Source organism: Artemia franciscana, unplaced genomic scaffold, assembly GCF_032884065.1.
Source record: "Artemia franciscana unplaced genomic scaffold, ASM3288406v1 PGA_scaffold_1180, whole genome shotgun sequence".
NCBI lineage: Eukaryota > Metazoa > Arthropoda > Branchiopoda > Anostraca > Artemiidae > Artemia > Artemia franciscana.
In genome coordinates, this window is record NW_027062618.1 from 2,622,528 (window position 1) to 2,634,959 (window position 12,432).

At 34.2% G+C, this 12,432-nt stretch overlaps 1 protein-coding gene across 1 annotated transcript; it reads left to right on the forward strand.

Annotated features, from left to right (window-relative positions):
• Positions 1-10,762: 10,762 nt before the first annotated feature.
• Positions 10,763-12,037, forward strand: LOC136041263 (phosphatidylserine synthase 2-like; the record flags this gene model as incomplete). The annotated part of the gene is made up of 1 exon (XM_065725875.1): positions 10,763-12,037. A coding segment is annotated over one exon (1,275 nt), but the record flags the coding sequence as incomplete, so codon positions are not given.
• Between the last annotated feature and the right edge of the window lie 395 nt (positions 12,038-12,432).

Genomic DNA, 12,432 nt, shown 5'->3' on the forward strand with positions numbered 1-12,432 from the left:
AAAACCCTTCACAATTTTGGTACTTAATTTTCATATTTTACGTCATTTTACACATTTGCTAAGGAAACAAACAAGGAGCTACCTCTGCAGCAGCTATTGTTGCTGCAGATGCAAGATTGCGGCTCTAAAAACTTTAATAAAAAAATTGACACAAGGATATATAGAAAATAAACTTGTTTATCATAGACTAGCTGTTGGGTTGGCGCTTCGCGCCACCCCAACACCTAGTTGGTGGGGGCGCTTTGCGCAACCCCCCAAAGCCCCCCCGCGCGCGTAAGTCGTTACGCGCCATTGTAGTTGTGTCCCTGTGTCCCACCTGTGATATATATATATATATATATATATATATATATATATATATATATATATATATATATATATATATATATATATATATACTATATATATACAGTTGGTGGGGCGCTTCGCCCCACCAACTACAGACATAACCCACAAACAACTTATTTGTGACAACTCTTATTACAGACAGACATAACCCACAAACAACTTATTTTTATATATATAGAAGATAAATATATATCTATCTATATAAAAATAAGTTGTTTGTGGGTTATGTCTGTCTGTCTGTCTGTCTGTCTGTCCGCATATGACGTCTGAATTATTTCATCATACACCAATTCAAAAACGAAAGTATACAAGCTGATGTAGATGAGTTGGTAACGCGGTATGTTCCAGGTTCAAACCTTACAAAAACTACAAAAAAAAAAATAATAAAAAATAAAAAAGCTAAAAAAGTGAAAAAAAGGTAAAAAACTAAAGCCTAAAAAAGAAAAAAACCAAAAACTAATAAAAATAACTAAAAAAAAAGGTAAAAACTACAAAACAAACCATAAACTAAAAAAAAAATTAAAAAAGGTAAAAAACTAAAAAAACTAAAAACTAAAAAAGAAAAAAAACTAAAAAAGGAAAAAACTGAAAAATAAAGGAGAAAAGGAAAACTAAAAAAATAAGAATAAAAATAAAAAACTAAAAACTACAAAAAAAATAAAAAAGAAAAAAGAAAAAAAAATAAAAAAGCAAAAAAAAGGTAAAAACCAAAAAAAAGGCACAGGGGGATATAAATGACGACGGGGTCACAGAGAAGGTCCGAGGTACTAGGTCCGAGAGGTTCCAGGTTCGAATGTTGGCTTTAGCATTAATACAAAGGAAGAAAAAAAACTAAAAAAGAAAAAAAAACTAAAAAAAAAATAAAAAGAAAAAAAAATAAAAACTAATAAAAAACAAAAAAACTGAAAAAGAAAAAAAAACTAAAAAAGGAAAAAAACTGACAATTAAAGGAGAAAAAGAAAACTAAAAAAAATAAAAATAAAAAAACTATAAAAGGAAAAAACTAGCTTGAATATAAGCTAGCTAGAATATAAATGACGACCGGGACGCAGGGACAACTACAACGGGGACGCCGGGTGCACAGGCGGGATATATAATTGACGACTGAGACACAGGGATTTTTTGAATAGAAATTACAGACCGGGAAACCGGGACACAAATGACGACCGGGACACTGGGACACAGGGAATATAAATGACGACCGGGACACTCAAAGAAAAAATACCAACTGGGACACCAGGACACAAATGACGACCGGGACACAGGGAATATAACTGCTATTTATATGCACAGACAATGGGACAGCGAAGAATGTTGTATATTCGCATGTTTTACGTAGTTAAAAATATATATTTATATCTATCTCTATTCACAGGTAGGACACAGGGACACAGCTACAATGGCGCGTAACTAATATGGCGCGTAACGACTTACGCGCGCGGGGGGGCATGGGGGGGACCAACTAGGTGTTGGGGTGGCGCGAAGCGCCACCCCAACAGCTAGTATATATATATATATATATATATATATATATATATATATATATATATATATATATATATATATATATATATTCACAGGTGGGACATAGGGACATAACTACAATGGCGCGTAAATAATATGGCGCGTAATGACTTACGCGCGTGGGGGGGGGCTTTGGGGGCGCGAAGCGCCCCCTCCGACTAGGTGTTGGGTTGGCGCGAAGCGCCACCCCAACAGCTAGTATATAGATAGATATCCTATGTTTTCTTGAGCCCGGTGAAGACACCCATCAGAATCTTGGGCTACATTTGGGCCATAGTTTGCAGCTGATGTTAGTACGGCTCCTACCAAATATGTGTGCAAGCTATGAGCACAGTTCATAGCTTGCTTCCCTTCCCCCGCTGAATGTGGGGGTCAAGTCTTAGACTTGACCCCCATATAACTAAAAAAAAAACTAAAAATAGAAAAATAAAAAAATTAAAAAAGAAAAACTAAAAAAAGAACAACTAAAAAGATAAAAAACTAAAAAATAAAAAAAAGAAAAAACTTAGAAAATATAAAAAAAGAAAAAAAAATGAAAAAAGAAAAACTATAAAGAACAATCTAAAAAAGATAAAACTTAAAAAGAAAACCTAAAAAAACTAAAAACTAAAAAAATGAAAAAACTAAAAAAAAACTAAGAAAATTAAAAAAGACAAAAATTAAAGGAAAAGAAAAAATTCAATTAATTAGATTTTTGAATTATGCTGAATCTGAAGGTGTCATCAAAATTACTTGGTATTTTGGGGGTGTTTCCCCCTTTCAAGAAATTGGTGAAATTATCTCAGGCTCATAATTTTTTATGGATAACATTCAGTTTGATGAATTTTACATATTTTAGAAAAAGTATCAAAATTGTTATTAATGCTCTGTTTAATAGAGTTTTGGCTCCTATTGAAGAATTTTGCTCCTTACTTACAGCGCTTTGCTACAAACTGTTCGAAAATACGAGTGAGTTACTTACACATTTTTACAAAACCAACGAGATTTACGAATTGTAGGAAAACGATATGTTACAAGTTAGATTATATTTTATTCCAAATTTGAGTATTTTGAATTAAGTATTTTGATTTTTATTCTAAAATTAAGTATTTTGAAGAAATTGATGAAAGGGCCACAAATACATCTATTGTTTCAAAATTCAATGTTAAATTATTCACAAGAAAAATGGAGCTATTGAACACAAATTTGCGAAAATTGATGTTTTCTCTGTTAAATTTGTGCGCTAAAGGAAAATCCACCTGTTGAAGACTTGGATACTTTGTTAATTCTTTTCTTGGATTAGTTTCATGATTTCAATATAACAAAATATGCTTGGATACAGAATTCATTTACTGATGAAAATGACAAATTTGAATTAACAAGTAACAAGAAAGACCACTTGATTTAATTATCTTGTGATACTTCTTCAAAACAAAATGTTCAGATTGCATCTCTGATTAAATTTTGTCTAGATATTAAGAGTGAAAACGATATTTTGTCAAATAAAGCTTTAAGAGTATAGCTGCTTTTCGCAAAACATTATTTGTACATAACAAGATTTTTTGCTATATCTGAAATGAATTTGAAACATTGTGTTGGTTCGGATGGAATAAAAGAAACTTCATGCTGTCATCTCATCATTGACATCGAGATTTGTCAAGCTTTTTGCTAATCATAGGCATGCACATAAATCGCATTAAAAGACAATAATTTAAATTAATATTTGTTTGAGTTTCGAGGTCCTTCTAAATATGAAATTTCACTACGATACGATCACTCTTTCGCAAGTTAAATTTTTTTTTCTAATTTTTAGAATTAACCACCCCCCAAACTCCCCCAAAGAGAGAGGATCCATTCCGGTTATGTCAATCCCGTATATAGAACCTGTGCTTATTTTTCCCACCAAGTTTCATCCCGATCCCTCCACTCTCAGCATTTACCAAGAGTCTAGATACCGCCCCCAACATCCCCTTCACCGGATAAGGTTAAAATGGAATATAAGAGCTCTGAGACATGATGTCCTTCCAAACTTTAAATTTCATTAATTTCCGATCACTCTTTCGCAAGTTAAACATACTTCATTTTTCTAATCTTTCAGAATTAACCCTCCCCCACTCCCCCAAAGACAGCAGATCCGTCCCGCTTATGTCAATCACGTATCTAGGACTTGTGCTTATTTTTCCCATATAGTTTCATCTCGAACCCTCCACTCTAAGCGTTTTCCAAGATTTTAGGTCCCCCCTTCGATTCCCCCGAATGTCACCGGATCCAAGTGGAATTTGAAACAAGAGCTCTGAGACACGATATCCTTCCAAACTTCAAATTTCATTCAGATCCGATCACTCTTTCGTAAGTTAAAAGTACCTCATTTTTCTAATTTGTTCAGAATTAACCCCTCCCCCACCAAGCTCCCCCAAACAGAGCAGATCTGTTCCGGTTATGTCAATCACGTATCTAGGACTTGCGCTTATTTTTCCCACCAAGTTTCATCCCGATCCCTCCACTCTAAGTGTTTTTCAGGATTTTAGCCCCCCCCCATGTCACTGGATCTGGTAGGGATTTAAAATAAGAGCGCTGAGACACGTTATCCTTCCAAAATTCAGATTTCATTAAGATTCAATCACTCCTTCATAAGTTAAAAATACCTCATTTTAAAAAGTTTAGAATTACCACCCAACTGCCCCAAACAGAGCAGCTCAGTTCTGGTTATGTCAATATTGTATATAGGACTTCTGCTTATTTAGCTTACCAAGTAGGCTAAATAAGCAGAGCGTTTTGAAAGATTTTAAGCATTTTGAGTGTTTCTAAGCGGTTTGAAAGATTTTAGGCTCCCCCCTCCAACTCCCCCAAATGTCACCAGATCTGTTCGGGTTTTAAACTAAGAGGTCAGAGACACGATGTACTTCTAAACATTGAATTTCATTAAGATCCCTTCACCCGTTCGTAAGTTAAAAATGGTTCCGTTTTCAATTTTTCCGAATTAGCCGGCCACCCCCCCCCCCCACGTAGTCAAATCGGAAAAAAGACTATTTTTAGTTCATTCTGGTCAGGTCGCTGATATACATGCCAAGTTTCATCGTCCTAGCTTGCCTGGAAGTGCCTGAAGTAGCAAAACCGGGATAGACAGACAGACCGACAGAATTTGCGATCACTATTTGTCACTTGGATAATACCAAGTGCCATAAAAACTAAAAAAAAACAAACTTAAAAATAAAAAAATATAAAAAGGAAAAAACTAAAAAAGAAAAAAAAGAAAAGAAAAGAAAAACTAAAAAAGGAAAAAAAAACAATAAAGAGGAAAAAGATAACTAAAAAAACGAAAAAACATAAAAAAACTAAAATAGGGCAAAAACTAAAAAAGAAAAAGAACACATGATAAAACTAAAAGAAAATTAAATACTAAAAACTAAGAAAAGAAGAAAAACCTACAAAAAAAAACAAATTAAAAAAACAAGAAACTAAGAAACAAAAGCCTAAAAGAGATAAAAACTAAAAAAAAAGAAAAGAAAAAGACAAAACTAAAAAAAGGAAAAAACTTAAACTAAAAAATAAAAAAAAATAAAAAAAATAAAAAAAGAAAAAACTACAAAAAGAACAACTAAAAAGATAAAAAACTAAAAATAAAAAAAGAAAAAACTAAGAAGATATAAAAAAGAAAAATGAAAAAACAAAAAAGACAAAAAAACTGAAAAAAGAAAAACTAAAAAGAAAATCTAAAAAAGCTAAAACTTAAAAAAACTAAAAAAACAAGAAATAAAATAAAAAAGGAAAAATCAAAAAAAATAAAAAAGACAAAAATTACAGGAAAAGGAAAAAAAGAAAAAAAGGAAAAACTAAAAAAATAATTAAAACAGAAAAAAACAAAAAAAAACGAAAAAAAGAAAAAAATTGAAAAAAGGAAAAACAAAGAAAAAACAAAGCTCAATGGCAATCATTAAAAAAAACAGGTTTCAGTTCTTTTCCATTTTCTCTACCGCTCTATTGCACCAATATTTGAATATATTTTGACAATTGACTAAAGCAATTCGAAAACCTTAAAAAAGAAAACTAAAACTTTTAAGTATAGTAGAAATTTTTGATGTTTAGAATGCTTGCTGCTCAAAGAAAAAGTGTCAAATAATATCAAAGAAAAATTATCCTACAATATTGCCAAAAAGGGAACACCAGGACGAAACACCAGAGCAACGCAAAACCCGGCTTCCGGCTCAAAGAGAAAGGGCCGGATTAGGAATGTCCAATTTACGTCAACGATGTGACTTCCGCTGAAATACCTGATGTAAATGTTGATAGGGGCTTACATGACATTGTGGTAAAAATTATGATACATGGATCGTGTGGTGAAGTGAATGAAAATTTGCCATGCATGGACAGAGGAAGGTGGACAAAGCAATATTCTCGAATTTTAGTACCTAACACAATTACCGGCAATGATGGATACCCTTTATATACAAGAAGGTCTACAGAAGATGGCGGAAAATCAGCAATCATAAAGTCGCGTAACCATCACATCAAAGAAGATAACCAGTGGGTCGTTCCATATTCACCTTTATTATCGAAAATATACAATGTACACATAAACGTGGAATATTGTAATTCCGTAAAGGCAATCAAATACATTTGTAAATACGTCAACAAAGGTGTTTTTGCAACATGGCAGTTTTTGGCTTGCAGTCCGAAATCACATAAGTAGTAATGAAGCTGTGTGGCGAATTTTTTCGTTTCCGATACATGAACGAAGTCCAGCTGTTGTTCACTTAGCGGTACATTTACAGAATGGTCAACATGTTTATTTTTTTGGAATCTAACGAGCAACAAAAAACCTTGAATCCACCGCCTAAAACATTAACTGCTTTCTTCGCGTTATGTCAAAATGATTCTTTTGCAAAAAACTGCTGTATTCTGAAGTGCCTACGTATTACACATGGATTTCTGATAAGAAATCATTTGAGTGTCGAAAACGGGGTGAGTGAGTCGACATCCAGCCTAGGATCTTCAAAGAAACCACGATAGGAAGACTCTACATAATTTACCCCAATCAAGATGAATGCTTCTTTCTCCACCTGCTTTTAGTTAATATACCTGGCCCGACGTCTTTTGAGCATTTGAGAACTATGAACACTGGGATAACTGCATCAATGACGGGTACAAAACGTCAACTCCAAGTCAAATTCTTGCATTATTTGGAATTATGTTGAAAACTTGCTCTCCTTCATCTCCTACAGAGTTATGGGAGAAATACAATCACAAATGGCCGAGGATAAACTCCACCGAACGCGGTTAGAGAGTAAAGATATGACCTTCAATCTTACAACAGAATTTATAATTTCACTTTAGTTATGATTGAAGATTTGTGCTTGTCTATGGCAAATAAACTTCCAAGCATTTGGGAATGCCTTTACCTAATCGTACTGCTGCTATTTCTACATGTGTAGACTTGGATCGTGAACAAAGTTACAACACAATTGATCTATTTTATCTATTACATTTATTATATATTTATTTATCTATCTAAGTTAACGTCTGAACAAAAAGGTATTTATGATCAGATAATGCATTGTGTCGATATCTAAGTTGGAGAAATCTTCTTCTTGGATGCGCCAGGAGGTATTGGGAAAATGTTTCTAATAACACTGAATTTGGCATCAATTCGATCCAAAAATGACATAGCGTTGACCATTTCGTTGTCCGGGATAGCCGCAAAGTTACTGTCTGGTGGGAGAACTGCTAATTCCGTTTTGAAATTGCCTCTGAATATGCAATCTAAGAAACTCCCATGTGCAACATTTCCAAATCATTTGGAATGGATAAAACATTGCAGCAAGGCAAACTTATTGCTTGGGACGAGTGCAAAATGGTACACTAAAAATTGCTCAAGGCTCTTGACCGATCAATGCAAGATTTGCGAGGGAATTCCAAACCCTTTGGCAGCATATTAATATTATTTGCGGGAGATTTCAGGCAAACATTACTTCTTTTTTCTAAATCCATAGCTGCGGACGAAATGAATGCTTGCCAGAAAAAATCTAATTTAGGGTGCAGGTAAAGACATTAAAATCAACTATGAATATGCGTGTTCAATTGCAAAACGATCAATCTGCTGAAATATTTTCAGATCAATTGCTGGTAATTGGAAAAGGAAAGCTACCAGTTGACTCAATTTCAGAACGTATGCAACTGCCTCCGGAATTCTGTAATTTAGGATGTCAAAAAATGATTGGGTTGAAAAAGTGTTTCCGAATATTCTAACCACTTCAAAAATCATAAAGTGAACGATCGATTCTGGCAGCCAAGAACAAAGACGTCCACGAAATCAACAGTATTATTCTGACCAAAATTCAAGACCAGGCAGTCATTTACAAGTCACTCAACACAGTTCTGAAATTAAATGAAGCGGTTAACTATAGATCAGGATTCTTAAATTCGCTGGATATCCCAGGGTTTCCACCACACGTGCTACAGCTAAACATAGGCGTACTGATAATACTGTTGTGAGATATTAACCCACCAAAACTTTGCAACGGCAAGCGACTTGCCGTAAAAAAAAAGAAAAAAAATTGGAAAACGTAGAAGAGGCAACAATCTTGACAGGACCTTCTGAGGGTGAGGATGTTCTTATTCCTCGCATTCCCATGATTCCAACGGATCTGCCTTTTCAATTTAAAAGATTACAATTCTCAATTCGATTAGCATTTTCAATCATCATCAACAAAGCTCAAGGGCAACCATTAGAAAAATGCGGCATCGATCTTAATACGGATTGTTTTTTCCATGGATAATTATATGTTCCATACTCGGTAACCGGTAACTCGGTAGTCGGTAAACCGGACAATCTATTTATATGCAAAGACAATGGAACAGCGAAGAATTTTGTATATCCACAAGTTTTACGCAGTTAGAAATTAGCACATCTCCTTTGTCTATACATATTTTGTTTTTCTGTAAATTTAACGCAGTTAAAAATGAGCACCTTGCTCACATGTCGCTGGGGCGTATAGCGCTAAAGCAACGCGTGGCAGGGCTATTACAACCTGTTGCAAATATTTCCAAAAAAGCAAGTGGTGTAGTGAAAATAGCTTTATTAGATTCAATATATCGGCGAGCCCTACCGTAGAAGCTTTTAGATCCAATCTACATTACAATAATTAAATTACAATAAAATTGCAATAAAATTACATCAGAATTGTAATAAAGTATTTTGCAATATAAGGAAGCTTTCATTTCAGTAATATGCAAAAAGCGAAAATCGAGGCTCTTATCAAATTATAGATGTTTAAAGAGTAAAAAACTAGTGATTGCAAAAATATTTGAATATATTTTGACAATGGATTAACGCAATTTAAAAATCGTTAAAAAGAAAACCAAAAGTTTGAAGCTTGGTAGAAATTATTGGTATAAATTAGATATGCTTTAATAGTCATATATCTTTGAAAAACTTCAATATGAAAAGACAGCAAATTGTCCACACCGCCTGGCATCAGCTAGTAATATATTAAGTAATAATTGTTGTGATAATGTTGCTCCTTATTTTCAATTGTAATTTTTTTTTATATAATTTAATCTTGCATAAAAGCTCCTTTGTTGAGCATGCAGTGAGTCTAGAGAATATCAGGGGTGTTCATTTTGATTAGTACTAGAAGGTGAGTTTTGTGTCCTGAATTGACTTTGCACCTGTGTCCTGAATTGCACTGTATGCATTATTTCCACAATATGGCTTTCTCGTTACAATAAGTTCCATTAGATTACAATTTCACTAGATGTGACTTTGCAAGGAATAAGTTTACAAAAAAAAAATGCATTTTCAGATATATCATTCCCTTCAACATATTGAAAATATCCAATTAAATATGCGGTTTTAGCTATGTTATTTCATTTTCAATTTGTAAGGTGAACTCCGAATTTGAAGTTCGTATTAGAGAAAATAATTTTCCGCCAAGATCGTCTGTTATGTTATTCTCTTCAGCATATTAAAAACATCCAATTAAGTCTGTAGTTCTGGATACTTCAATTCCTTCTTCAAATTTTAAGGTGAGTTTTGAATTCGAAGTGCGTCTTCAGAAACTAATTGATCGCCAAGATTGTCTCTGATGATTGACTAATTCATCATCTTCCTGAAAAGACTATTTCGCGGAATCTATAAAATCTAGCTAATTTTACTTTAAGATGGTAACTTAGGTTTTGTTTTGCCCCGGCCGGTAAACCCCGTCAGTCTTAAAAGGGTTGGGATATTTTGCATGACTACGTATTTTAAATTTAATTTGACCTTTTTTCAACCCTGCCTAATATTCGCGCCACTCCATAGACTAGTTCATTCCTCCCTCCGGAAGCACGCCTCAAAGTTTGGAAAACGCATTTCTAGGATATGGCACATAGGTTTTTGGTACTAGGATATGGTACTATGGTACTAGGATAGGTTTTTCTTTTACTATTCCAACTCAGAAACAGCCATAGCCTTTTCCCTATTTGTTAATAGAAAAAAAATCGTTTAGCATCAGGGTTGCTGCAGTAGTGGAAACCCTGATATTTTCAGTTTTGAGGAAAAAATATAGCCGATTTAGAGGCCAGGCCATGGTACTTGGCAAGCGGCAAATACATTTACATTTACATTTATAATGTCGTGATAATATTAAAAAAGTAGCAATTACAAAAATATTTCCCTACAACTTTATATATAATCGAACAATTCATCTGACCAAGAAGAACAAAAACATTTATCAGCAGTTTAAAACTTTTGAAATTTGTATGCTAACATATCATGCTTTTTTCAACACGATAGTTCAAATTAGAATGCAAAAGCCTACTCTTCAAATAATCTTGAAGTTAAGAGTGCTACTTCACTGAAAACATCACATGATTTGGATTCTGAGAAAAAAGGAATATGAAGCAGATTTTGATGACGGGACCATGACGTTTTTTTGGAGAGCTCATAGCCCTCACAGCTCTCTTTGTGCTAGTCATTGTTCTAGTCTATGCAGCTTTTGAACCTATAACCAATGACACTGATCGCAATAGTACGAGAGGAGTCATTGCTGCTCTTGGAGCCTTTATTGCCTTAGGTGTAACCATTATGCCAGATGGCCCATTCAGATGGCCCCATCCAGCCCTATGGAGATTATTTTTCTGTTTAAGTATACTATATGAGTTGTCCCTCATCTTTGCTCTCTTTCAATCTCCAAATGATGCAAGAAAACTGCTTAAGCATTTTGATAAGAACCTTGGTAAAGAATTAGATGAAATATCGTATGGTGGAAGTTGTCTTATATATGACCCGTCGATTCCTGATGATCCGTGGCACAATGTACGGAACAAGTTGGATGTTTTTGTTCCTACACATTTTTTTGGTTGGTTGTTAAAGACTCTTGTTTTGAGGGATTGGTGGCTGTGCACAGTTATATCAGTTATGTTTGAAATTCTCGAATACACACTAGAGCACCAGCTTCCTAATTTCTCTGAATGTTGGTGGGATCATTGGATCATGGACGTTCTAGTCTGTAATGGGCTTGGAATAGTTTGTGGCCTGTATACTCTGGAATATTTTAGTATGAAAAAGTATCATTGGAGAGGGTTATGGAATATTCCCACTTACAGAGGAAAGCTAAAGAGAATATTTGCTCAGTTAGGACCATATGATTTTATTAAATTTGAATGGAGACCCTTATCTAGCTTAGGGCGTTGGGGAGCTACATTGACCATTGTTTTTGTGTTTTTATTAACAGAATTGAACACTTTCTATTTGAAGTTTTTTCTTTGGATTCCACCTGATCATTGGCTGAATTTAGCCAGATTGTTAGTCATGCTCTTCTGGGGTGCTGTTGCGCTACGAGAAGTTTTTCAGTATCTTGACGATCCTGGTTGTAAAAGTTTTGGCCGTCAGTCCTGGACTCTACTAACTATTGTTTTTACAGAGTTTCTAATTGTTATTCGCTTTGGTGGGGAAACCATATCTAAACCCATTCCTCGATTCATTGCCCTTTTCTGGGTTTTAGGGCTTATAGCCCTATTGTGCTACACAGTCTGGGCGTTCATCTTGAATAGAAAAGCTACACCTAAGGAAACTGAACTAGAAGTTGAAGAGGAAAGATATAGATGGCTTCAAGATAGCAAGTGCCTTAAAGGCTTCTCAGAATTCTGGTTATCACGCTTTGCCAATGGATTGTATAATGATTTTACAGAAGCTGTAAAAAATTGAAGGATTAAATGTCAAAATTTTGGCATCCATGTACCTTATACGTCCGCTAGTTGCTGCTTGTATCCTGACGCCCCTTCATTTTATAAGTTTATTCCTGAATTTCAGATTTTTGGACTAAAAAGGTGAATTAAAGCTGAAATTGGTTCAAAACCTTACTTTAGAGTAATGTTGTCTCATTTCTTTATCTGTTGTTTCATCTGAAGGGGTAATAACACTAGTTAGTTTATGAAGATGCCTATAAAGTGTTTATTTTTTCCACTTACCTTAGGGTTCAAAAGTTGTCGTGTTGTTTTCTTATTAGTCTATTTTTTTGTGTTGAAGAGCTAGTTTATATTTTCATGAAATCAAACAATTATCAATCTAACTCTCCATTGAAGTGCATTATTTCTTCAAAT